Genomic DNA, 27,350 nt, shown 5'->3' on the forward strand with positions numbered 1-27,350 from the left:
AGAGAACGAAACTGCCACAAAGAGGATAAGCAGATGCAGGACGTGACTGATGGGGAATTTGTTTACAGAAATCACTCTATGGCAAAAAAGACACAAGGGGAGTACAGCCCAGACCATTTAACTGTTCCTACCCCAAAGGAGCAACTTTTAACTGCTTTTATTTTAAAAAGCCACCAACGGTCTATGGCCACGCCACCCTAAACGTGCCCGATCCCATCTGATCTTGGAAGCTAAGCAGGGTCGGGCCTGGTTAGTACTTGGATGGGAGGCCGCTTAGGGAGACCAGGTGCTGTAGGTGTTTTTTTTTTTTAAAGCCATCAGCGATAACCTGGAAATAGTCACTCTGACAGCTACTTGGTTTTAGCTTTAAAAGTTGCTGATGCTTATTCTATCCCTGTTTCTCCTTTACAGCATCTAAAACAAAGATTTCAACAAATAACACTACTTGTTTGTTAGAAGAAATACAAGAAAAACATTTAAATAGGATATTTTATTGAGTTTAAGTTAGCTGGGACAATTACCTGCATTTATACTTTTTAAGATATTTCATTCTCATTAAAAAAAAAAAAGACAAATGTTATATTAGAGACTTCTGACTTGCACGTGTTTGCTGCTTTGGGTTGAGAAAATGTCCAGCTCTCTCCTGCAATGTGTTTTCAGGGTTACAACTCATCGACAAAGGGTGTATGTCCCAGATTTCCACTCGCTGCCATTGACTTCTGGCCAGAAACAAACTTCTTTGCAGCCTTTAAGAAAACAAACAAAAAAGACAGAAAGTTAATAGAAATAAGAAAATGCGTTATCAAGCACATAAACTTATTTATTGTTATTTCAAGAGTTTATGGACGTGACATTCTAAGCCAGCAATTCTGTAATGGCCTCTTGTGACAATTAACCACAAGAGGGTCGGGCCTTATTCTCATCTATGACAGGACAGCAGGCGAAGCGCGGCCGTTCCGCTGAATGTTCCACCGTGAGTGACCGAGCAGGTTGTGGTGCTTTAGCCATGAGGGTCGCTGTTAAAAGCTCCATGACATGCGAGACAGGGCAGCGTCGGCCTCGGAGAGGGCTGCGCTTTTGTTTAATGAACTAGTTTGGCAGGGTTGGGGACACAGAGAGGAGGGAGAAGACATGTTCCTGGCCCTCAAAACAACTCATCCTGTAGGAAATAATATATGTGAAAAAAAAAATACAGCAAGAGCAGGAGAACGTCTTAGGCTAAGAAAAGGAAAGACATCTCGAGATGCCGGCCTCGGAAGGATTGGCAGGATAAGGGTTTATTTCTCAGGAGTGAAAAGGATAAAGAACGAACTTGGCTATCAGGCTGAATCGAGAAACTGCCAATATTCGACTCTTCTTGACCCCTAAGAACTTAAACTGCTTTAACGCGACGGTCACCTAGCTGAATGAGGAAGACGCACGTTCCCTGAGCTGATGAGGAAGCGACCTGACAGCGATGAGCCCTCCTGCCTCGCACCGGCCACACGGCACCAGGCAGCACACGCCCGACAGGTGGCCCGCGGAAGCGCATGCACTCCTTCCGAAACCGGATCGGTAAGGTCGAGTTATTTGATGTTAAATCCTAAGTTTTCGTTTGCTTACACTTATGACATCAGCGTCAGCTACCGAGTCAATCTGCTGAAGGACCGCGGATGGTGGCATGTAGGAACCAGCGACAAGAGCCTGGGACCCGATCTCATCCAGGAAACCGTCAGAGGACTCCACTGACATCAGGTACCCAGCTTTCAGCTTGTTCCTGTCCGTGAAGATGTAAAGGTAGAAGCCAGTTTTACAGAGCCAGGAAATTTTATAAGTACGTTCCCAAACTCTCAAAAATGTTTTGGTAAATATGCAAATTCATAACTTTGAAATATTACAGTGCTAAAGACCTTCATTCTAATTTCTTCAGTTCAACTATTTTATTATTTACGTTATCATTTAGAAAGTTGTCAGAATAAGATTATACTGAAAATCCAACAGATTGCTTTTGGATTTTGGACTAGAACTTAGATCTAGTTAAAACTACTGTAATGTGAAATTCTGATTAGTGAAGTTAACTCTTATCTCCTGATACGATTTTGGTGATAATTTCAGGCATTTCTAGTAAAGAAAAATAACCACATAGGTTATGAAGGCAGGTTCCACTTAGCCGAATATTGTGTGCTAATTCTGTAGCTATCGCAGACCCAGCCCCATTTTTTGCTAGGATCTGTCTCACTGAGGTAGGACATATGGAGCAGGCAGGTGGGTAAGGACAGTATAGGTCTTATAAGTCCCTGTAGCTTAAATGTGGGCACAAAAGCATCGAAATAAAACAAAATCCAATTCATAATTCTCCCAGAAAAAAAGTGGTGTTCGATAAGGCGCTTGAGTTATTTACCTCTCAAATAAACTATCCTCTTTTGGCACTTTGTGGCAATACTTCCATTTAAACATAATTACGATTTAATGAGGCAATTTTACCACACTGTCAGCTTAATTTTAAAAAGATTTTACGTGCAGTAAACTTTACCCAGAGATTACTAGCTCGCCCCTCAGCAGCGACACCTCACTCCCTCTCACTATAGGAAGACTAAGCGCCTTGCAGGAAAAAATATCAGCTCCATCAGAATAGCAGAAAACAAACATTCCTGACACTGAAAACTGAAATTCCATTTTCTACATGTTGCTATACCTTGTAAAAACTATGCTATGCTTATTAAATAAGAAAATATATTTTCTTAAATAAATTGGATTTGAAAGATTTTTCTTCAGTAAACTCAGTGTTTCAATCTGCTTCACCATGGTGTGCGTCTGGTGCAGTCACCCACAGCGGCACCCTCTCAGCCCCTGGCTCCACAGACGCCACATTTAATGAACCGCGCTGCCACTGTCGAGGCAGGCGACTGCTTCAGGTGTTCAGTGTAACAGAAGTGGTGACGTGAACGGGACCAGACTGTGTCCCCTCCCGGGCTGTCATACTTGCCTGTGGGCATTACTTATGATCAAGGCCATTTGAGGTTCAGGATCCACATTTTGTCCTAAATGGATGAAGTCAGACTTGAATGTTTTAAGCTGCTGCATGAAAAAGCAAGCTGATTTCCAACTCTGACCCAAGTCTGTCTCTTTTAGTTAAACTCCCAGAACTACAGAGAGCTGTCGTTAGCACTTTCGATGAGAGGGGAGTGGGAATTTAAAAATCACCAAATAAGAGACGAATATTTCAATCTTTGAATCAGATATCTTTTTTTGGTCTATCAAATCATTAAAGAGGAAAAAAAGAAATTGCCAGCAGTCATGGTACTCATATACTGGTAGTATGATTATAAACTGGTACAGCCTTTTTACATTGTGACTTTTAAATATAAAAATATTATATAAACACACACACATTTTAAAGCAGAGCCTTTCATTATGTTTGTGACTTCTGACCCAGTGGGACTCTATACCAAGAAAGCAATATGAAATACAAAACTGTTGAGTGCAAAAAAAGTTTAAAGTGCAAAGACAACTTTTATAGTTTATAATTTCAAAGTGCAGAAAATGTCCAGTAAGTATATTTGGATACACCAATTAATATGGTTTATAACACATTTTTAGTAATCTGAATAAAGGGAGAAACATCATTATAATCTTAAAAAAGAGTAATCACTGGTAGGGAAAGAAAAATCATTTTTGTCTTTTTTACGTTTATAGTTTTCAAATTCCTAGAACACCTATTAGATATAAGCATGTACATGATATTAATAAGTACATTTAAAAATGTTTAAAATGGTTAAAATTAGCAAAATGTTAACAATTTTTTATATCTTTGCTAGTAGGATATGGGTCTGCTTCCCCTTTTTAAAAAACACTTTTCTGTAGCTTTCAATCCTTTTGTGCACGTATCACAACGTTGTTCTAACCAGAAAAAATACAGCTTTCAAATGCCTGCAATACAGAACACACAGCTAGTACTAGAACTCACTTGGCTGCCTGGACATTTGCACTGGGGAGGTTTCCTTGAGCGATTGTTTTCACTTGGCTGTAGGCGGCCTTGATCACCTAGGAGAGACAATGAAGAGATGGTCGTCTGTGACCAGTCCCGGCCTCCTGCAGCAACCAAACGCTCCCCCACGGAGGCAAACACGCAAGACGGATTAGCTGCAGAGCAACAGCAGCGTGTGCATCTGAATTCCTAAGTCACTCTGTGTTCTTTACTCTTCCAGCGTTCCACAAAACAGCCGTTCGTACAGCTTACGGTATACGAGTAGCGAAGCTTCTTACAAAAATTTGTGGCAGAGGATGGATGGCAGCAGGGGTTGGGAAAAGCAAACGACAGACTTAGAATCACCTATAAAGAATAAGCACTTATTCTAAAATTTCCCCAGACTCTCAAAGCGTCAAACGATGAATACTGCTTTCTCTTACTAGTCACTGAGAAGAAACTAGTCACCTAGATGGTGGATCTGTGAGTCTGTCCAGACTTGGGGAAGCTGCGTTCACGAAAGAATCAGGGCCCAGGGACGTGGATGAGTACTTGGTAAACATTTGCTGAGTACACGCGTTACTGTGTGTGGGCCCTGGTTCTCTCCATCCCGACTTTGCTAAGGTTCCCCCATTCGCCGAGTTCCAGGCCCTCGTTTCCCCTTCGTGTTAGCTGCCTCTCTCCTCGATCCGCTCCGCCTCTGACGCCCTGCACTTTGAGACCCTGACCTGAGTCTTGAATCACGCCGTCCTCGTCCGCCCGCTCATCAGGATCTCTAGCTCCTTGGCTGGTCCACTCTCTCTGTCGCCAGGTGCCTGCTCCGTGCATCTTCGCTCGCGCACTCTTGCCAGTGTCCCAGCCCCTCGCCAGCCCCTCGCCCTCCTGAGCCGCCTACTTTGCAGGCCTTCAGCCTGGGAATGGCCGTATACTCGCCTCCCCCGTTTCCCGCTCAGGGGAGGAAGGACGACGTGTGAAGGAAAGCTGCAAACCAGACCTGTCTGTACCGTGCACCTGTGGTCACTCGTCTCTGCGGCTGAGTCTGTGTCTATCTAGTCGTCTGTCCTAAACCACGTCACTTTCTTTAAAGCTCCTGCCTTCTCTTCCTCTCAAATGCGCCTCAGCCGCCTGCCCCCTGGGGACATTTCCCTGGCTGAGACATCCACCTGGACGTCACGCCCACCCACGCACTCAGTTTTCCATCTCCGACGTCTGCCCCAACACTCTTTCCGCCCAGTGTCACCCTTCCTCAAGCCACCACCCACCCCCCTGCAAGGCTGCACTCCAGCCCCAGCACCGACCTGCACGTCTTCCCTCTCCTTCGCTCCTTAACTGCACATTTCAGTTTACTCTCGACATTCTGGTGTAATGTCGTCACCAATGCTGTCCCCATCTGCTAGATCTACCGGGCCTCTCTGCGTCAGCTAAAGGGACATCAACCCAGAGTAGAGCAAATGGCATAAATCACGCTCTCTCTGACCTGCCAACTATATCGTTTCTCTTCTTCTTCCTGTTTTCCTTCGTCACTCGGTGATGTCTCCCAGAACGCGAGCTCGTTTTCTTCTGCAGTCGTTCGTGTGACCCTGACTGGACCTCACCTGAGTTCTCAATTCAGGTCCCCAGAGACAGCGCACTGCCACCTCTCCAACCAGAACCACGACACCAAGGACACATTCCTGCCTCTTTTCTGGAAGGACTGGCATACGTTTTTAGGTTTCCTGCACAGCAGATACTCTTTAAGTGCTATCACAGAGCTGTGATAAATAATGGCATCCAAACGTTCCACGTTTAAACTGAAAACGTGTGAGTGGGGGAAAACTCTGTGAGTTGGTGAGTGTGTAACTTACATCTCCGGCAGATGCAGCCTGCGAGATAGTGTAAATCCCAAACAGTCCGGAATCCGAGTAACTGGCATTAAAAGCGGACACCTGAAATACAAGGAAAGGTCACCGTCTGTTATCTACCCAGGGTTCCCTACGGTTATCTGGACAAAACCTGTATCTGTGTAGTATAAGCCAAATGGGTTCACATTTCCCTTGACCCATCATCTGTCCAGGGCTAAAGTATTCTATGTCCCTGCTGCCTCTTTTAGAATGACAATGGCTTGGATATCTCTCACTTAAATCTCCCTAAAACACCTTGCTTACTGTCCTTTATGCGGAGTATTTTCTAACCTTATGTGACAATTCAAGCTTACTGCAAACACCAACTCGTGAACATTATCATTACTAGAGACGCGACACGGCTGAGTGGCACAGGCCGTGGGCTTTGGCATGACGCACCTGCCTTCTTCCCCCTGCTGGTGGTGACCTTCCATTCGGCAACCCACTCACTTCCACTACAGAGTCAAAGGGGTAGGGAGGAACTTCTGCTTGGGGGCCGTTACTCAGACGACCAAGGTGGCACAGAGTGTAGCCAGTCTCTGGACAACGGGTGTGCTGCTGTCTGGGCGGCGTCAAGCTCCTTAAGGTGACGCGGCTGCCTACAACGTTTCCTTCAAAATAATATTTATGCAGGCCATTTACATGACATCCCTGAGCTGTTACTAAAAATACACACTTTCAGGTTCCTGCAGCAGATCTACTCACTGATATGGTACCCCTACAGATGCAGTCTGGGAGCCCACAGTTTTGACGAGGTTCTGGTGATTTTTATAAAGCAGAGAGCGTAAGAAGAGGGGGCACTTCAATTCTTTGAAGTTTCATCACAGTTCTGAGACTATCCTATTCACACTCCAAATCTCTGGCCAAATATGTGACTGGATTAGGATTAAACTCCAGCCACCCAAAAGCATCACTAATATTCAACGGTGAAGGAAAGAAAACAGGGTACAACATGAACCAGGAGAAAGAAAATCCGGAGGAAATTTTTAAAAGCGGCAGCTGAATTTCATTTAGGAATAATTTAAGATAACGATTTTCAAACTGTGCTCCAGGGAACCCTAAGGCCCTATACAGATCCCAAGGGTTTCACTGTCAGGTAAGCCTTCAATACTTCCTAAAAAGCAAAAACTTTTGGGTTGGGCACTGTGGCTGGGAAACAGTATCAGATAAGAAAGGCTCCTCTGCTAAAAAAATTTTAAACTACCACTCAAATATTAAACAGAAATAAAGAGAGAAGGCTGGTTTTAATTTGCAGTTGTGTCAAATGCCAAAGACGTAATAAGCATGAAGCTACCTGGGCCGTTTCTGTTACTGAGGTTATGAATACTTAATCCTACAATTTGATACACGTGTTACTTTTTAAAGGCGTATCACTGAAGATAAAGTAGGATGTAGTATACTGGGCAAATAGTGGTCACTCACTGATACTTTGTTGGTTGCCATTTTACAGTCTCTTGGTTGGAATATCATTATTTTGAAGGCGTTAGCACTTTCCTGTCATAAGAAGGTGTCTTCCAGAGTGACATGACTGTTCGTCACAATTTCCTGGCGTCCGGCCTTTGCGCCGGGTGACCCGCCCAGCCCTCGTGTCAGAAACCGCTCCGCAACTCGTGTTTCTCACGCTAGAGGAGCCTCCTGGGGTGTATTTATCTGTACGCTTAGTTGGAAAACATGCAGAGCGATGAAATTCAGGAAGCGGCCACAACAGAAGGGGACAGAAGAAAATCTAGAAACAAAAGACTACCTGGAATGTAGGGGAAAGTTTAATATTTAAAACTACCCTAAAGGGAGCAGAAGTGTGAAGTCCTGACTTCTTAGGCACTCAATTCTTCTTCCTATATTAGAATAACTGAAAAAGACAGTACATTTTTGAGAGACCCACTGAGGTACTAAAATCGAGCCTGGCTGTTGCCTCAATTTTACAAAGATTTTGTGTTCACCTTAAATTTTAAGAGCAGATTACTGTAATTGGGACATTAAAAACAAGGAGCCTTTGAAAACAGAGAGCTATCAGCTGCTCAGACTCACGTCGAACGGCTGGTGGATTCCCTTGGCAACGGCTTGGTACAGAGGGCTGGTGGTATTGCTGCCCCTCTTGACATATGGGCCAGCGCCGAGGACATGCTGGAGGACACTAAATGCGTTCGCTTCTGCACTCCCTGCGGCAGCACTTTCTGCTACTAAAGCTGCGTGGACGAGACTGTCTCCATTCTGGTCTCGAATTTCACCTGGAGCCATGTGAGGAGAGAGGAAGAAGTGGCTTGGTCTCCAAGGTTTTATTCTCCAGTATTCTCAAGGACGCAGTATGACACCTCTAAGATTAAGCTTTGCTGTGGCCTAATGCTCTTCCTATGCATCCACCCTCCAACTCCCCAGCCTTCCCAAACCATGTCCAACAGACAACATCCAAGCATCTAGCAATTCTTTCCTTCCACACTCGACTGTTTGGTAGTAAGTAATCAGGCCTATTCCACTCCGCTATGCCACTGGGCAGGGAGGCGGGCTTCCTTCAGATAAATTGGCCCCGACACAACAGAGCGCTCACCTCCGCGGTATTTGGCCTTTGCGCCAGCTACACCGACGCCGCCCCTTATGTTCAGAAACCGTTCAGCGACTTGCTTTAGAACAGGGTGACTCACACCTATCCAACAGAAACAAAACAAGCTCGAACCAGAATTTCCAAAACGCAATGGTAAAACACCTATTTTAAAAATGGTTATACAATTCAAATATTATAGAAACAAATAATAAAGGAAACAAGTTCCCCCTCTCCATAATGCCACGCTCCCAGGGATGGCCATTTACAGTTTGCTATACGTTCATCTAGAACTTTTTCTAGGCACATATTAATATTATCCTCATTTTATTTTTTAAACATCATTACTGATACTGTTTCTAACTTATCTTCTGCAATTTACATCTAAGTGGTCAAAACCAAACATTTAATGGTTATAAAGAATTCCACTATATGGATGGATCATCATTTATTTAATCAATCCCATCACTATGGACATTAGCATGTTTCCAACAGTTGGCTAATAAAATAATATCTCATTGTGTATCAAAGGATACTTTCTTGTGAAAGCCCACAGGGTGGGAAAAAATATTTGCAAGTTATGTATCTGATAAGGACTTAGTATCCAAAACATACAGGTAAGTCTTACAAATCAACAATAACAACCCAATTCAAAAATGGGCAAAGGACCTGAATAGATATTTCTCCGAAGAAGATATATCAATGACCAACAAGCACAAAAAAAGATGTTCAACGTCATTAGCCATTAGGGAAACACAAATCAAAACCACAACAAGATACCAGTTCACACCCACTAGGATGGCTGTTATCAAACAGACAGACAGGAACAAGTGCTGGTGAAGATGCAGGGAACCTGGAACCCTTGTGCACTGTTGGTGGGAATGTGAAATGGTCCCACTGCTTTGGAAACAGTCTGGCAGTTCCTCATATGGTTAAACAGAATGTCACCATGTGTCCTGGCAACTCTACTAGGAATATACCCAAAATAATTAAAAACAGGTGGTCTAATCTAACGAAAACTTATACGCAAACGTTTATATTCACAAGAGCCAAAAGGTGGAAAGAAGCCATATGTCCAACTGATGAATGGATAAATAAAATATGGTAATGGGATATTTTTCGGCCAGAAAAAAAGGGACAGGTACAGGCTACAATATGGATGGACTTAGAAAACATTACGCTAAGTAAAAAAAGCGAGTTACAAAAGGCTACATGTTGTATGACTCCATTTATATGAAATGTCCAGAACGGTCAACTTGATATGGACAGAAAGTAGATCAGTGGTTGCCAGAGGCAAGGAGGAGGTCGAATGGGGAGTCACTGCTAATCGTAGCATGCTTCCTTTTGGGACGATGACACAGTGGTAACAGTCATACAGATCTGTGAGTATATGAAAACCCAAGAACGGTACACTTCAAAAGGCTGAATCTTATGAGGTAAAAAATTATACCTCAATTATTATTACTTACAAAAGAAATTAACCAAAAAAATACTGCAAACGATACTTTCATGTGACTACTTTGTGAGCCTGATCAAGTGTTTCTGCAGGAGAAGTTCTTAAAAGTAACGCTGCGAGGTCTAAGAGCACAGACACTCGAATTGTAACGTTGCAAACAGACCCGCAGGATGTCCTACCAGTTCACGCCCGCCACCAGCGTCCAAGAGTGCCCATGCCCACACCCGGGGTAGTACTGGGCCGTGTGGCCCCTTCACGTTCGCCCAGATCAGCGGTTAGAGCTCCGTAACGGTTACGGGCCACTGCCTTCCACGATGACTGACTGCACACAAACACGCTTTCTCCACGGATTGTTCATGCCCTTCGCCTATTTTTCTGTTAAACTACTTCTTTAAAAAAACAAACTTGTAAAAACTCTTTCCTATGAGAAATTTACCCTTTGTCATAGATTTTGCAAATACTTTAAGGCAGCGGTCCCCAACCTTTCTGGTACCAGGACCGGGGCTCCTTGAGAATCTAGTGCCCGATGGTCTGAGGTGGAGCTCAGGCAGTGATGCTAGCGCCGGGAAGCGGCTGCAGATACAGACGAAGCTTCGCTTGCTCACCAGCCACTCACCCCCTGCTGTGCGGCCCGGTTCCTAACAGGCCACGGACTGGTACTGGTCTGTGGCCCAGGGCTTGAGGACCCCTGCCATAAGGAATTTAAAACTAGTAGTTGGATTCTACTTTCCAAAAATAAAAAAAGCCCTAGAAATTAAAATCCTTCACATAACTGTCTGTATGCTATAAACGGGACTTGAGTTCTCAAATTTTGTTCAATCCTGTGTTCACGTAGTTATTGTTTAAGGAAGCAAATCGACATGCAGGCAATTCCCAACTTACCAAGTCCGATCAAAGCCATTCTTGCACTTGTGAAATTATTCTGAACGAAGTGATGTAACTGAGGAAATTAAAAATATTAGATTATATTGGTATATGTACATAAAAAAGCTATAAAAACTTAGAACTGCAGTTCATCAGAAAAAATATACTCACTTAAAAGCTGTTATAATGAACCACTTGGTGATGAATTACACTGAGATTTTAGAAACTACTGCTTAAAAGAACGAGAACTGAGTAGTGATGATTACATCAACTCTGAAACATAATGAAAACTACGGAGTTGTGCATCTTAACTGGGTGAACCTTACGGTATGTAAATTATATCCCAATAAAATTTAGTGAAAAAAAAATAGAGCACGGCCTGGTTTGAACTTGGAAACATGGGACGAAGTTTATGATTTTCAGTTTCTTTTGTCTTTACAGGTAGCATCGAAGCCGTGTTACTGTCCTCTAGTGGGACTAATGGAGCTCGCTCTCTATTCCCCTGCCTGCTGCCCAGCTCTGAAGGTTTTCTTGCTGTGAGGTTACTGTCTCTACCAGGGTTTCCAACCTGGATGGTTACAGAATCACCTGGGGAGTTTAAAAATCAAAAACACTGCCTCTGTCTCCCCCCCCATCCCATCTCAGGACTGTTCTACAAACTGATATCGAGAATTCAGTGCAGAATCTTGGACCCGCAGGTGCTCTGAGAATCAGTGACATGAGAATCACTGGTTAATACTAATACTGTGTTAGACCTAATAAACAAGTCAGGCTAATACATGCATTCTCGACTGGAGCATTGTTGTTCAAAGGAATGAAAATTGGTTCTTAAGGTAAGAAAAAAAATCTTACTCCTTTTATATGTAGAGTACAAATAAACATACAGTACATAAACAGACATATAGTGTATCTATGGTACTGAAAATTCATTGAGGGGGTAGAAAAAATGGGCTAAAACGACTCCTTGGGAATGGGTCAAGATGTTGAGAATCACAGGCTATGGGTATGAGACTGAACTTTTAATCAAGTTATCAATTTGTGCCCTAAAATGAATAGTGTCTACATACATGGAGTCAACTCGGGAAGCCATCCTCTCTACTGACGTTTTGCTATGGAATGCTGCCATGGCTCAAAGTCTTCTAGCACTGATTTCTTTAGAATTTCCTTGACCCTAGGGACACTTTTAAAAATGCTACTAACTTGGTTAACATCTTGGTATTTGTCTTGATACATACACGCTTTATTATTTTTTATTAAAGTATAGTTGACATATATAACACACACTTTATTTTTTTTAAAAAGGGATGCTTTGGTATACCCTATTCGTAAACTGCCTTTTCTTTATAGGATATGAAAATTTTCCACGTCAATTGGTATTCTGAGCAGCTCAATTAGTGTCCGTTGTGCAGATATTTCACAAGTTACTTAACTACTTCCCTAACGTTGGGTATTTAACTTGTTTCTAATTTTTCACAATTATAAATAATGCTACAAATAGACATCATTGCAGATGTTTTGCTTTGTACATTTTTCAGCTACCTCAAGTAATTTTACTTCACAAGAATTAATTGGAATTCTGAAAAATTTCAAAGCTCATTACAGGCCAGTCTTATGAAAAATGGTGGCTGTTCGAGTTGGGTGATACAGTTATAATTAGTTTAAACAGTGCCATGAATGGCAGGCATTAAATTACTGACTGAGAAATGGATAGTTTTCTTAATCAGGAGGTGTAAAGGGTAAAGGGACACACAGTTCGGTTCTCCGTAGAGGCGAACCAGAAACGAGAACGAAAATGCTGAGCCATGTACTTGGAAAGTGTTGGTAATTCCCACTTTTTCTCTCAATGTCTTTTGGAAAAAAATTTTTTTAGGAGGTGAGTAACAGGAGTAAGAAATTAAGATTATATACAAAAACATATCTACACTGGCGGATTTAACATTCAGTGGTTCCCATTTTGGAAACGAAGTTCTATCTGTGACATATGACAAATCTGTATTGCCAGCACAGAGGGGCTGATGGGCTGAGCTGGTGACTGAGGTAGTAAGCGGGCTGCTGATGGGGTGGAAGGTAAGGAAGTGGGGTTCGCTCCCACTAATGTATTCAGAGGATTAAAGGAAGATTTTTAGTCACAAGATTATGATAAACATTTAAATACTGTTTGAAAGAGATACACATATATAGAAAAGGGTCTAGAAAAAAATACACCTACATATTAACACTGAGTTCCTAACCTGAGGTGTTTTCCTTCCTTTTGCTTATCCTGTTTTCTGAATTTTCATGAATGTCCCTTTTGTAATAAAAACTTTTTAAAAACATATAAAAATTGTTCAGATAGACTTTCAGTTAAAAAGCTGATGAGAAAAAAGCAAGCAAGTGAATTTCTTAAATTTGAAGATAAAAGAAAAATTAGCAAACAAACCCGTCATGGGAAATGAAGGCTCGATTTACTGTGAAAACAAAGCACATTTTAAAACGTGATGTATTTTTTCAGTACCTCATCTGGTGTCACTTTTCCAATCCTATAATCAGGACAATACAAGGGATTAGCCAAGGCATTGCGGTAAGCTGCGGCGTGCAAATTTTCAATGACACCTGTAAAATAAGTTAAGAAGCAGTCATGGAAATGTAATTTAAGCGAAGGCAACCTTTTCAGAAGCTAGAAGGCAGCGAGACTATACGCTCGGTCATCTTGTGGCGACTTTTCAAGGTCTGCGAGTCAGGAGCGCAGAGACCAAGAAGAGATTATGACGGAGGCTTCTATACCCGAAGCCCGACACACCCTCCACCTGGCCTGCGTGGGGTCGGCCGTGAAGGTGACGGCCTGGGTGTCGGAAGTCCGAATCGAGTTATAGCTCTGCCACCAACTTGCCGTGTGATCTTGGATAAGTCATTTAATCTGAATTCTACTTGCCTCTAGGTCCCCTCTCTAGGTAATGAGGGACTTTTCAGGATACGAGGAGCTATGAAAGGGTCAGTGTTAAGTCACATGACTAGCTTTCAGGGGTCAGATGCTATGTCGCATGGCGCTCCTCACTGGTGCCCTGGCACTGTCCCTGCTTTCCTGCTTTAGTCCCTTGTTTGAGGTGTGTCCCTTCCACTGCCCATTATTCTGGCAATCTTCCTATACCATGCACTGTGCTAGGTCCTAGCACGACACAGGGATGAATAAGACACAATGTCAATGTCTGCCCTCAAAATGCTGAGACAAAACTGAAAAAGTATCCTGGGTGCAATGTCAACAGGATCTCAAAAGAGCGGCAGGGGCGTCAGGGGTGTGCAGCAGGAAATGGACAGGAGTGACGGAAGTAAAACCTGGTGGGGTCTCACAACGCGTGGGCGCGTCCCAGGTGAGTGAGTTCGGAATGGCACTTCAAGCAGAGGAAACGGACAAAGGCCAAAGTAAAAACCTGATTCAGAGGGGAATTGAGGCTGGGAGGAGAAGGTGGAGCGAGAAACCAGGGAGGTGAGCGGGGGCCTGGTTCCGCAAGTTAACATACGAGCTGGGGTGAAGGATGTGGACTTCGTCCTGTAAGTAATTAGAAGCCTTCCCGGTCAGAGGTGTCACCGCATGGCAGTGTGGGAGATGGGCTGAGGTTGTAAACCTGCAGGCAGATGCCTGCCAGGAGCCACAGTTACTGTGCAGGCCGAAAGGATGAGGGCTGGAGCCTCCCTGCCACCACTGGGGAAGAGGCCACTCTGCCTGCGTGTCATCTCTTCTAAATTTTACCATCCTGGGTATTTCTTTCGGACAGGTCCAGAGTAACAAAGATCATGCTCCTTTGTGACATAGTGTCCCTGTGAAATAACAGCAGCTGACAAGAACCAAGTACTCACTCCGCTACAGACACCTGAAGGAGGCCTGTCATTCTGAGTGAAGCCCGCACCCTCGCCTCTAGCCCCTGCGGCCAGTCACCTCTCAGACCAGAGTGCTCCACACACACACTTCTGCACACATCAAAGCTGTATGACTTCCAAGAGTCCGTGATCGCTTCAGAAAGACCCAACCAAGGTGGGCTGGCTAAATGGCAAAGTAGCACGTAACAATCACAGCAGCACACCAAGAAACTGCTGCTGGATTTGGTACAAGCAAAACAACTTAAAGAAAAAAATACACTGGGGACAACAAGAAAAACTCCTAGGATTCTATAATGAATTTACATACTACAGAAGATGAAAAACAATAACATACAGGTTTAGAAACAAAAGAGAACAAATAATACATTTGAAAACATGGACCACTTTCTGGAAAAGGCACTGTCAAATCCAAGTAGAAAAAAATGTCACCAGCGTCTTTTACTCTCTACAAATGGATGTTCTCAAAAACCCAGTATCTTAGAAACAGCTGAATGTAAGGTGACTGCACTTACGAGCCTGCGGATTCTGAAAAGCCACGGCTTTGTCAATCCTGAGCTGAGACTGCAGGGCGGCTACCTCCCAACGCCGGAATTCTGGTGCGGTGGCGACATTGAGCAGGAACTCCATGAGAATTTCACTGCGGGAGACAGCAAGATGCAAGTGATGAGTCAACACTTTAAAAGTGACGTCCATCCTACGTAACCGCAACGCTTTCCACCTTAAACCTAAGGCCTCTGCTAAGTGCAGTGCTCCAAGGAGGTTGTAAACATAACCCAAACTGAAGACAGAAGTCACAATGCCCCATGAGAAAGATGAGAGCTGAGCAGCTCCGTGTCTTCTCAAGAGCGGACGGCCTAGGTACACCCAGGTACTTACATGTCATCCCGCAGGCCCTCCCCGGTGTAGGCCATGTTGTCCCTTGTTGACGTCACACTGAATCAGAAACAAATCAACAGTGAATTAGCTGAATCAGAAAAAGTTTTCCCTTATATCTCTGTTAAATCAACCAGCGCCTTTGGAAAAAACTATTGCGAAATATAAAAAATATAAATAACAAAAATACACACATTCAACTAAAGTTTAAAAATTAAAAAAATCTAAGTTATACACCTCAAACTAATATATTGTATGTCAACTATAATTGAAAAATTTTAATATTAAAAAAATATTTTAAATAAGAAAATGGCCAATGATTGAACCTTAGATTGGAAGCCTTGAAACATTATGCGTGGACGAACCCTGAAGACATTATGCTAAGTGAAGTCGGTCAGTCATAAAAGGGCAAATTCTGTAGGATTCCACTGCAGGAGGTACTCGGGGTACTCAAATCTTAGAGACAGCACAGAATGGAGGCGGGGGTGGAGGGAGGGAGGGCCACAGGAGCTGACAATGAATTCCCATTGGCAGATGAAAATATTCTGGGGGTGGACGGTGGTGACGGCTGCTTTCTGCCACTTAATGCCATAGAACTGTACACTTAATAGTAGTAAATTTTATGTTATATATATTTTACTAAAACTGAAAAAAAAAAAGGTAACTGAAGTTGAAGTCTTTGTACCCTCCCAGGCTAATTCCCTCACTCTCTCTCTCCCTAGAGATAAACATATGCATAAGCACTACATACTATTTTTGTTCAAAAAAAATTATAAATGCTCATACCTTAAAAAAAATCTTGTTTTTCCACAACACATCTCATGTTTTTAGTCTGCTACGTTGATAATGGATCTAGTTCATTTCTGAACTGCTATGCGGCGGCCCCATTATGTGACTATACCATATTTTATTTATTCATTTCCCTAAAGATGGGAACCGAGATTGTTTCCTGGGTTTACAAAGTCTCTGTGCATGTGGATTAAAAACTTAGGCTGTAGGATATGCTCATGCAGGATATGCTCGTGCAGACATTCCTTGATTCTTTTTGTAGTAGTCGTATCGATTTATACTATCAGCCGCATTAGAGATTCTGCATCTCCCATACACTGCCAACACAAGGTACAGAAACTGACGGGTGTCACACTGCTTATTACAGTGAAGATCGCTGCTCTGGCTTGCTCCTCTGGGAGTAGACTGTTCTTACCCTTTGTCCATCCATTTTCTCTTTGGTTGTTTTTTTCCTAATTTGTAATTATTTTTCCAAATATCCTCTCCATGTCATATATGTTTGAAATATCTACTTCTAGTTAATTAAATTTTTACTTTAAAGTATAAAAATGTTTTACATATTGTTATAGTCAAATTCATCAGTCTTTTCCTTCTTGTGTCTTTAAGAAATCCTCAACCACCTTGATAAAAGAGAAAAGTTCCTTTACAATAGAGTCGTTTTGGGTGTTTTCACTATTTATTTCCTATTACTTATTTTTTACAAACCTTAATTTACCACCAACTGCTTCAATTCCGCGGGTTATCTTAAAAGATGAAGCTCCTTTTGTACTCTTGAAAAAGAAAGAAAAATTGTTTTTAGTTATTTTTTAATGCTAAGTTTGCCAAACATCATACTATACCATAATCTAATGTCTAACTGGTATTTGATTCAAAGGGAACTTTACCGAAACAGTGGGTCCTTTTTAGTTTAAGAATTACAAAACAAGGTTCACCAAAAAGTACAGGTGTAGATTTTTACATAAAGCACATTTAAGTAAAAATTCCTTATCAAATACAAGCTTACTGGATTCATCAGTCTATTCTGAAAGAGATTTGCATAGGGGAAAGAATAGTTCTCTTTCAATTTTTGGCACTTTCTTTTTTAAATTTTTTTTTTAACTGATTTTTTATGCTCTAACACTGACATTCAGAAGAACATAAATTTAATGCTTCTCTTCTGTAAATGTCCTGTGGTTTTTCACGTTATATTAGGGGACTACGTGGGGTTGACTAGTGTCCCCCAAATACATATCCACTCAGAACCTGTCGATACGACCTTATTTGGAAGTAGAGTCTTTGCAGACAAAAGTATTTAAAATGAGGTCACACTGGACCAGAGAGGGCCCGCAGTCTAAGGACTGGGAAAATCCGGTGATGGGGAAATCCTGACACAGAGACACAGAGAGGCCATGCGGCAGCAGAGGCAGAAACTGGAGTGATGTAGCTGCAATCCAAGGAACCCCAAGGATGGCTGGCTACCCCAAGAAGTCGGAAGAGGCACGGAAAGATTCTTCCTGGAGCCATCGGAGGGAGCATGGCTCTGCTGACACCCTGACCTCGACTTCTAGCCTCTGGAACTGAGGGAGATGCGTTTCTGTTAAACCCAGCCACCCAGTTTGCGGTAACTTTTTATGGCAACTCCAGGAAACGGATACGGGGGTGCTGCTTTCAGTTTCCCTTTTCTTTGGGACCAAGGGACCACAGCATTTCTAAACATACTGAGGTAGTAAAGACGCTTACCAAACTGGATGCGAGACGAAGCAAATGAGAAGTCCCCAAATTGTTAGAGTCCTCATATCTACTGCCAGCCTTAATGAACAGGCCGATTCTTGCTGTAGGAGCATAGTTTTCCAGAGAAGCGATCACTAAACCACTGGGTAATCTGGTGAACTGTATTTAAAGCAAAGCAGAGGTGTGATTAATGTCTTCACATGACCAGGACAGCAGGGCATGGAGGTTCCAGCGGGCAGCCTGGGGACTCACTTACCTCGAGGTCCTGAGGCTGCAGAGGCGCTTTGGCAGGGGCGGCCGCGGCTTTTGCTTTGGGAGCAACTTTGAGAGAATAAAATCTCTAAATGCAGAAAAGACGAGTTATACGGACTTATCTAAAACAGTATATTGTCCCCTAGTGAGCCCAAGCAATAGACGGTGGTCATTTGTAAAAGAACTCCATAGGAAGATTTAAGATGACTAATTTATTATGGACTTATTAACCCACCAGTTGACCCAAGCCTGTCTTAAAGCTCCTATTTATCTGTGATTTGTAGAACCTGAAGGAATACCGAATTCTACATGTTCATTTTACACTATGTGAAGAATTACTGTATTTTCTTTTACCTTGTAACCATCTCATTAAAGCTTCGAGTGATTCTTTCTAGCTTTGATGCTTTGCAATTGTTTGAAAAAGTGTGGGGCTGCCACATCTGCACCCTTTACAGACTTCAGCGTGCTCTTCCTTTACCTGCCCACAGTGTCTCATTTTTTTTGGTCTATTTTCCAACGGAAATGCTTTAATCTCCTTAATCATTTCTGTAACCTTTAAAAATGACAAAGTAGACCCTGGAAAACTTCCTCCAAGCCCCCTCGCATTTCCCATAGTATCTTCACTCTCTGTGTGCCACACTGAGACCACACAACCAAGGGTTCTAATCTTCTTTGACTAACATGAATTTATATCATCCTGAGATTAACTATGGCTTCACCTACTGCGGGGTCTTAATCTATAATACACAGCCGCTGGTAGGGTAAAGGGTCCTTGTAAATGTCGGATAATGAATCCAAAATGCGTAACTTTATTCAGCATTTTTTGCGGGGCAGGGAGGAATGACATACAGTGACACAAAATTTGTTTTTTGCCAAAGGTTCACGAGGTTACTAGTGGAGACGTATGTTAAAAGTTAATAAAACCTGGTACTCCCAAGATAGGATGAACAGGTCTCTGGAGTTTCCTGAGGACCCTGCCCTCCCCCGGGCAGAGGCTGCAACGTCGCTCTTGCTGAAGGACAGAGGCACTTTGTGGGGCCTTCGGCATCACTGCTGCACTAAGCGGGCTCTTAGTTTTCATTTGCTGTTAGTACTTTTTAATTATAAATTACGACTAGCTTGCTCTATCATGAATTTTGTTTGCTGGGTTGTGGTTATAATTAATCCTACTTTTGATTTTGGCTTTTGATTTTCTAAAAGGTAAAGTTAAGATATGTGGGCAGATCAGTTCAATTACCAATAATCCATAGTTCCATGGCCAAAGGAGACTTAGGTGCTTTCTCCTCAAATGTGCCTGGACAGTGACACTTTGTTGGTTATGTGCTTCCTATAATCTGTCCCATTCAAATCTGTTGCAATGAATTAGCCTAGTAATTGTTATACAATTCCTAGATAGTTTCAATAACAAAATAATTTTTTTCTTAATTAGTGTTAATAATTAGTGTTATAATTGGAAACATTAATAATTGCTTTTAAATTTACTGCAGTTTGCTTACATTGGTCCTCTCCAACTTTATCTTTGAATTTTTTTTCCTACTGGAAGGTGGGGATGGATGGACTGGAAGAGGAGATTCTGAGGTCTTTTACCACTCTAACTGGGCTGACCTCAGAGGGTTGTTAATGGTTGGTTTGTCTAGGCGCGCCAGGAAGGGTAACACTATCGTAGCCTAAATTATGGCCAGTTGTATAATGCACAGTGCATGTATTTAAACATTTAGCACAGGGAAACCCTATTCTCTGGTTCTTTGCACTTCCCGCTGACAGGTTACTTAATAATAGCCCAGGTACCGCTGGCGTTTGGAGCTGGCTATTTTGTTGTGGGGGCGGTCTTTGTGCACTACAGGATGTCTGGCAGCACCCCTGACCCGTAGATGTCAGCCACATCCCCCCGCAGGTTGTTACAACCCAAACTGCCTCCAGATACTGCTAACTAGTCCGTGAGGGCAGAACTGACCCGTGTGAGATTTTTAAAAGCATTCCCAATCTTCCTCCATGATAACCACCACTCCACGGGGTGAAACCTGCCGCTCGTTGTTTCCCCAAGTGACAGCTAGGTTTCCCTTGGGCTTCAAGCAGGGGCCTTAAGAAGCTCTGGAGGGCTGACCGGAGCCCCGGCGGAGGAACTCGCTCACAGGTGGAGAAAGGCGCACGTTATGCCGCCAGGACCCCAGAGGCAAACTGCAGGCCCGACGACAAGCGCCCCACAGGCATCGGCTCGCCTCTTCCTTATGATCCCACCCACACGCTCACGCCGCCGTGGGGAACGGAGGCTCCGCGGCCGACAGGCTGAGCGTGGGGCTTCGGGGCGCCCCGCCTCGCAGCCTCCCCGGGCAGCCGCCGCCGCGGTGACCTTGAGCGCTCCCGCCCCGGGCTGCCTCGCCGCCAGCCCGCCCCTGCTTCGGGTTCTCCCGGCGTTAGGTGTCGTCAGCGTACAGCCCCGCGGGGCTCCCCGCGCCCGGCCCGCCCAGCCCGGGGCCCACTTGACCCGCAGGGTTCGGCTGAAGGACAGACCGAAGCCCAAGGCCCCGGGGCCCCAAACAGGGCACCCGCGGCGCGCACCGCCACGCTGACAAACCGCACCCCAATCCTGCCCCAGCCCGCCGGCGGGGCTCACCGAGAGGGCCCCGGTTCTGCTCAGCAGCTTCATGGCCCAAACCGCTCCGACCCGGGTACCAGTCGGCTCCGGGGAAGCAAGATGGCGGCCGGCGAGCTTCCCGGCGTCCCCCGCGCGCCGGCCCCGCCCACGCGGGCTATCGGTCCGCGCCGGCCCCGCCCCCGCGGGCTCTCGGTCCCCGCTGGCCCCGCCCCCGCACGCTCTCGGTCCGCGCCGGCCCCGCCCCCGCGTGCCGGCCCCGCCCCCCGCGCGCTCTCGGTCCCGCCGCGCGGGTTCCTGAGGACACGTCCAGCCGATGAGTTAGGTCGCCCGTTTTGGATTCTCTCCCTGGCCTGGACACCCACTCTGCAGTCTTCGTCTACGTCCACGGCAGCCACCTGCCCGCATTACTTTGAGTGCTCGCGACCCGGACTGTCCAGTGAAGCAGCCTCTGTCCCCGGGGTCCCAGCCTCTGGAGCCCGAGCCGTGCGGCTCCCCCGAAGCCTCCGACTGTGTCGCCGCAGGCATCGGGCCTCGAAGCCGGCGTGATCGCCTCTGGCCGGGTCAAGTCCTCACCAGTGGCTAGCGCCTGGAGGGCAGAGGCCGTGTCCAGCGGGTTCGCTGGCCTGACACCAGACTGGCCGGGCACACACGTAGGTGAGTCCGAGACGCGGGGAACCCTCACGGCTCCGGTCTCTGCCCCCGTGGCTGGGATTATGAACACAGTAAGCTGTCGTTTTCGCTTGAGAAAACATGTTTGGAATAGGACGGGTGTGTGGGAAACTTCTGACCGAAGCCTGTGTACTGGGTCATGTGACTTTCTCGGGGAACAAATTCACTTGCCCTAAACGAGTGTTAACTAAGCCGTTGCCAGACACTGTGCAGGAAGGAGGTCAAGGCGCCGTCCCTGCCCTTCGGGGACTTCCTGTTTCGTATCTTGCCAAGTCGCACGGTTGGGAAACGGACAGCCACTATGTCAGGAGTCTGTTAGAAAGGCAGGCTTTCCAGGTCCCACGCTGCATCAGATCCCGAATCGATTCATGTGGAAGGGCTGGGGTTCTAGCGGGTACAAAGCACAAACTTCTGTCCTCGTTGGCCAGTGGCCGAATTGCTCCACGCCTACAACTGTCTAGCAGGACTCCGGTGTTGAAGAACGTAGCGCCACCCCAATTTCTGTGCCTTCAGAGGGCACCCCTAACTCAATCTGTAAAACAGGAGTTATCCGAAGTGTGGCCGACTCACAGCAGTGGCGCATGAGATGATTTTAAATTGGTATGTTGTAGCCGCCAGCCTCCGACAGACACACAGACTACCAGAAACCAGTGAGTTATAGGAAACACACTCTTTATTCAGCCAGCTGGGTCTGCCAGGGGTACGCAGACCCCAAATTAAGCAGCCCCAAAATGTAGAAGTACAGAGTTTTTAAGCCTTAAATCCCATTCTTCATCCTGTTTGAACACACGTCTATTTTTCTTCTTTTTACTGTCAACCCACAGGTCGGTTGTACAAGTGGCGGGTACAGAAGCAGAAAGCTTATTGTTAGAGCGTTATGTTCCCATGGGCGATAGCCGAGCAGTAATGTTCCAGCCAGCACAGGTATATGAATGAAGGTTGTTCCGTTTTAATAGTTACATGTTTATTTTGAATAAAATGGCAAGCGATGCTGACGAGTTTCCTCTTTAAATGCATTTATAAAAGAAGAAAAGTTGGTTTAAGCAACATTAAGTTAATTGACTATAGGTGCTGGGAGGTGTTACACCAATGAGCGAAGTGTGGGAAACACTGCTGGTATCGAGTCCCCCATCTGCTTAAACAGGTTCCAGGATCCCCGTTTCTCCAGGATAAAATTCAAATGACCATGGCATACAAACCTGTCTCCAATACTTCATGTATTTTTATTATTTTTTCCTAGTACTTTTTAATCACTATCCCTCCCCCAAAATTAGCTGTACTGGACTTCATCATGACAGTTCAGGTTAGCCAGAACACACCCAACCACATACATCCTTATTTAGAATGTTCCTTTATTCTTCGGCTATAACCACTCATACATCATAACTGTGACCCAAATAAAAAATTCTGTTCAAAATGTGGTAGGATCTGGAACATAATTCATGATAACAGCTGCATAAATAACGTCTATCCAGAATTTTGCAACATTGCAAAATGTCCTATCCAGCGACAACGTTCGACTGCCATCTTGTGGACAGACGTACCACTTCCCCGTCATGCCCCGCCCTACCTGACTCCGGGACTGCTCCTTATACCTGGAGGGCGTGTGCGCGGCCGAGATGGGATGCCGGTGTTCACATACGTGTTAATATGTCGTGTGGCGGTGGCCGGCGTTGTAAACGTCCCATCTCACGCTTCGCAGCACCCAAGCGGTCCTGTAGCCAGTTACGTCATGACGGTGACAGCAGCCTGGACCTATGAGCTCTAGTGTCGTATCGTGTTGTCCTTGCCCATACCCCTTGAAAAGTTAATGCTTGGAGCGGTAAGCCTCATAATGGAGGAAAGCAGTCAAAGGTCTGAGAACGGAGGACACAGAAGGAGAAAGGGTGACCAAGAGGGTGAAAAACAGAGGCGAAGGGGGAGAGAAGAAGAGGGTTCCCCAGAAGAGGCTCCAGATCGCTTATGTCCGCTTACCGCTACCGCTGTAATTAAATGTCAAAGTCTCTCTTCCTCTTTTGTGATGCCCATCGTCCAGTCTAGCACCAAAACCAGGGTGCGGGCAGCAGAACACCCCGAAGTTTCTCCTGGTTGCCTGAGCAGCTCGTGCCAGGTTTCTGCCACCCTCACCGTCTGATTGCAGAAGAAAACGAGCTCCTGGCGACTGGTCCGCACGGGCGCCGCTGACAGCCCCGGGAGAGGAAGAGGCAGGCGTGGGGGGCCGGGCGAGCGCCCTGCGGCGAAGCCCCGCTGGTCCTCAGTGTGGAGGTGAATGTGACTCCACGGAGTCCCAGCGCCTGCGGAGCCGGAGCTAGGCGGGGGCGGGGACACGTCAAAGGGACGGGCACTACAGCCGGGGCGAAGCAGGCGTTTGGGACCACCGCCCTCCTGCCAGGTTAGGGCCCCAGGCGTTCATTATGGCTCCTCCTCACACCCGGGCAAATGCCGCTCTTGCTTGGAGTCTCTTCCTCCTTCTCTGAACTCTACGGCCTTATATTGATAATTTTGCATTCATGGTTTAACTCCCCGAACTAGATTAAAGAAGAAACACTGGCATTTTCAGACATAAACACAAGTTAAAAGAGTAATGTAAAAAACTCCTATTTACCTGTTACCTGTTTCAACCATAATCAACATTTTCCCTGTCTTCCACTTCGAGCTCCTTAATGGAGAGAGTAGGACTCAGAAATGTTTACGGTGGCTTCCGTCATAACTGAGGGGGCACAGTTATTTTTGACCCCTCACTTAAGTGGGCGAGATCTGAACTCAGAGTGCTCTAGGTAACGTTTATTCTCCCATTTTCTCTTGGGTCTGTGCATTTCCTATTCAAAAGAAACACGCATCCCTTTTGTCTGCAAAACTCTGCTTCACGTTTCTCTTAGCTGTAAGTGGGATCTAAGTAAGTTTGACTTGCACCTCATTGGTTGATGTCAGGAAGGGGAGAACCCAAGTGAGCTCACTTGTGTCATAAGATCCCAAAGACCAGAAAGGGAGGGACCTGGAGATTAACATTTTATTCGGAATGAGTATTTTGGAGCTAGTCTAGTTGTCCACGCTCTAGTGCTTATGGTGTCCAGTTAGACCACATGATATCAATGAAATCTAAAAATCTGCAAGGAAGTTGGCTGGTTTGTCTTTTAAATTATTTTAAGATTCAGGGGCCAATGTTACTTTGAGAAGGAGGCCTTGACACCGCTAAGCTGGGCGGACGAAGGGAGGAAAAATGTGTTTGTCACCGTTCACGATGGCTTCAGCATAGGTCCTATTTGAATGGTGACATGACTGAATATGTGCTGTTACTTGGTGGCATTCTGTACGATGTCAAGAAAAACCCCTAATAGTAAAAATGACTTCTTAAGTGTCAGAATTGCAGACCCTAATTTGAGAACCCCCTAGAAGGTCTAGCCCGTTTCCCCAAAGCCCACCACGCCCTCAGAACTGCGTGGGGCACCAGTTAAAATGGATTCATGGCTTCTCTGCCACTTCCACGGGGCCAGACTCTCCGGGGGTCTGGACCCAGGAGTCTGCATTTTAAACAGCTGCCCCTGGGTGATTCTGCTGCATAGTGAACTTGGCAATGGCCGGCCAGGCTGCTGCCTTGTGAGGCAGCGAGGGCAGGCAGGAGTCTGGCCTTCAGTTTCTTTCACTCACACAAAGAAAACAAGGGGCAGAATCCTGCAGTTATTTTCAGTTCACAATTATAACCCTTTGTACCGACTTTTACTAAATTCTTCCTAGATTTCAGATCTTCCTTGCTTGCTTGTACTACCCGTTGCTGCCCTCTGGCTTTTGATGTGGGGATTTCACGGATAGAAAAATCAAGCACCGAACCTAGTCTCTTGGTTGCCTTCCCTTTCTGTCCTGCCCTCCATCCATCCACACTTCTGGGATTTTGTTTTCCATTTAGTTTAAAAATATCTCTACATTTGAAAGCTCTCTGAGCAAGAACCAGAGTTACTTCTGCGCCAAGTTTACGATTAGTGTTATTCATTCCTCCTGTATAAACATTTATAAACATTAATTAGTGTTACTCATTCCCCCTGCATAAACATTTCGAGGACAGGAAGCAGGACTCCACTGACGGTGTGCCTTCTGGTCTATAAGCTGCTGTAACAAGGGTCACCATACAATTATCCAAACCAAGACAGTTTCGAGGGTAAAGGGGCGGGGGACGATTAGTAATTAAACAGGGATAAAATAAATGGACCATATGACCCAGCACCTCCACTCTTAGATGCGTACACGCCCACACGAGGACTAGCACGTGCGCGTTCACAGCAGCGTTAATCGTAATCGCCAAAAAGTGCAAATAACCCAAATATCCTTTAACTGATGAATGGATAAACAAAATGTGGCCTATCCATAGAATCGAGTATTAGTCAGCAGTAAAAAAGAGTGAAACACTGATACATGCTATACCACGGACGAAGCCAGTCTGAGTTTCCGGAAGCTGAACTGAAGACGTTACATGGCAAAGCGGCTTTACAGACTTAATTTGTTAAGGATCTTAGGACGAGATTATTGTGTGGGCCCAATGTAATCATATGGTACTTACAAGAGGGACAATGGAAGCAAAGGCCAGAGAGCCGTAGCCACGAGCCAAGGAATGCAGGTGGTCTCCAGAAGCTGGAAAAGCCAGGAACGATTCTTCCTTGAGCCTCCAGGAGCAACACAGCTCTGCCGATACTTTGATCTAAGCCCCGTAAGTCAGGTTTTGGACTTGAGATCTCTAGCACTGTGAGAGAGTTTGTATTGTTTTTAGGCACCGAGTTTGGGCTAATTTGTTATTAGCAGCAATCGGAAACTAGTGTATACCTCATACACATTCTGCTAAACAAAAGAAGCCTGACTCACACAGGCTTCAAAAGGCAAATCTAAAGACAGAAAGATTAATGGTGGCCTGGGCCTGGGCGTGGGGACGGGGACTCACTGTAAATGAACATGAGGGGTCTTATCGGGGGTGTTGGAAGTGTTCTAAAACTGGGTTGTGGTGGCGGCTTTACAACTGGGCGAATTTACTAAGGATCGATTTGTATACTTCAAGCAAGTGAATTGTATGACATGTAAATTACACCTCAGTAAAGCTGTTAGAGAGTGGGCAGAGTCGCCCTAACTACAAGACGGTGGTTCATCACCATCCCCTAGAAAACCTGTTAAAAAGATGCGTTGGTCCCAGTCTTCTAGGTTCTCACCCACGGGGTTTGAGAAAGGCCAAGGCCAAGGCATTGGTGTGCTTAACAGGAAGCGCAGGTATTTCTCAGCATGTGGTCCACTTCTATCATCTGCATCCTAATCACCCAGGTGCTTACGAAAATGCAGGTATCTGGGCCCCAGCGCAGTCCTGCCCAATCAGAACCTCTGAGGACACGGTCTGTCATCTGCTGTTTTAATGAGCTGGAGAACGTCCGCTCTGTGTAGCAAGTGATGTCCCAGTGTTTGCTCTTACACCGGACTTCTGAAAACTGTCCCACGTGGCGGAGACTTTGATTTATGGATGCATTTGTCCCTTGGAAGTCAGAGGTTTCTCTTTTTCCCTCCCTGTCATCTAAGCTGGTTCTGGGATAAAAATGGCAGCGATGTTGCTGAAAGATCTCAGCTCGAAACACTGTTGCGCCTTCTATATGTCCATTTGAAGGGTTTTTCTGTACACGTGGGTCCTTGCTTCGGTCCTCAAAATAGAAGGAAAAATGATCAGAAACTTGTTTAGAAGTAATTATTTTATTCCCAGGGAACATTTTTTACACACACATATGTACATACGTATCTAGAAATACCGTCACTATCAGTTAGAAGCAGAAAGTTGGTGACAAGGTGTGACATGGTGACTGGAGCCGCTAATTATCTTTCTGCATTTGGTTTTGCTTTTAGATTTCTGTTTGGGCGAAGCTCAGGAATACTTACTCCAGTGTGATCTAATAGAATAATCT

General features: G+C 45.1%; 2 protein-coding genes, 1 long non-coding RNA gene and 1 pseudogene across 5 annotated transcripts in view; 3 read left to right on the forward strand and 1 right to left on the reverse strand.

Moving 5' to 3' along the window:
* Positions 1-11,956, forward strand: part of PDZD9 (PDZ domain containing 9) — a 26,634-nt gene extending 14,678 nt beyond the window's left edge. For 2 of the 3 annotated variants that reach the window (XM_039840261.1, XM_039840259.1), the window contains exons 5-6: positions 412-6,922; positions 11,124-11,515. The gene's annotated coding sequence lies outside the window, so the exon portion shown is untranslated. Of the gene's footprint in view, positions 1-411; positions 6,923-11,123 lie in introns of all 3 variants that reach the window. The other variant, XM_039840260.1, reaches the window with a different exon arrangement.
* On the forward strand, positions 180-298 carry LOC120584580 (uncharacterized; annotated as a pseudogene).
* UQCRC2 (ubiquinol-cytochrome c reductase core protein 2) lies at positions 476-20,904 on the reverse strand. The gene is made up of 14 exons (XM_039840258.1): positions 20,776-20,904; positions 18,166-18,249; positions 17,919-18,068; positions 16,905-16,969; positions 15,414-15,470; positions 15,050-15,174; positions 13,177-13,274; positions 10,701-10,758; positions 8,372-8,467; positions 7,855-8,054; positions 5,791-5,871; positions 3,947-4,023; positions 1,603-1,756; positions 476-746 (listed from the first exon to the last, which is right to left on the reverse strand). The coding sequence occupies exons 1-14, from the start codon at positions 20,806-20,808 to the stop codon at positions 663-665; spliced, it is 1,362 nt and encodes a 453-aa protein (XP_039696192.1). The 5' UTR covers positions 20,809-20,904; the 3' UTR covers positions 476-662.
* Positions 20,905-21,016: 112 nt separating this feature from the next.
* Positions 21,017-22,421, forward strand: LOC120584559 (uncharacterized). The gene is made up of 2 exons (XR_005648067.1): positions 21,017-21,411; positions 22,251-22,421. It is a non-coding gene; the product is annotated as an uncharacterized LOC120584559 (long non-coding RNA).
* The last annotated feature ends 4,929 nt before the right edge of the window (positions 22,422-27,350 follow it).

This window comes from Pteropus medius, unplaced genomic scaffold (genome assembly GCF_902729225.1).
Source record: "Pteropus medius unplaced genomic scaffold, Ma_sr-lr_union100, whole genome shotgun sequence".
NCBI classification, from domain to species: Eukaryota; Metazoa; Chordata; class Mammalia; order Chiroptera; family Pteropodidae; genus Pteropus; species Pteropus medius.

Bases quoted from the DNA above. Each gene is read 5' to 3' on its own strand.
- UQCRC2 (XM_039840258.1), bottom strand. From the start codon at position 20,808: ATGAAGCTGCTGAGCAGAACCGGGGCCCTCTCG. The intron at 18,250-20,775 runs GTGAGCCCCGCC...TTCTGCATTTAG, and splicing joins GCAGAACCGGGGCCCTCTCG to AGATTTTATTCTCTCAAAGT. The intron at 747-1,602 runs GTAAGCAAACGA...GTTTTCTTAAAG, and splicing joins CTGACGCTGATGTCATAAGT to GCTGCAAAGAAGTTTGTTTC.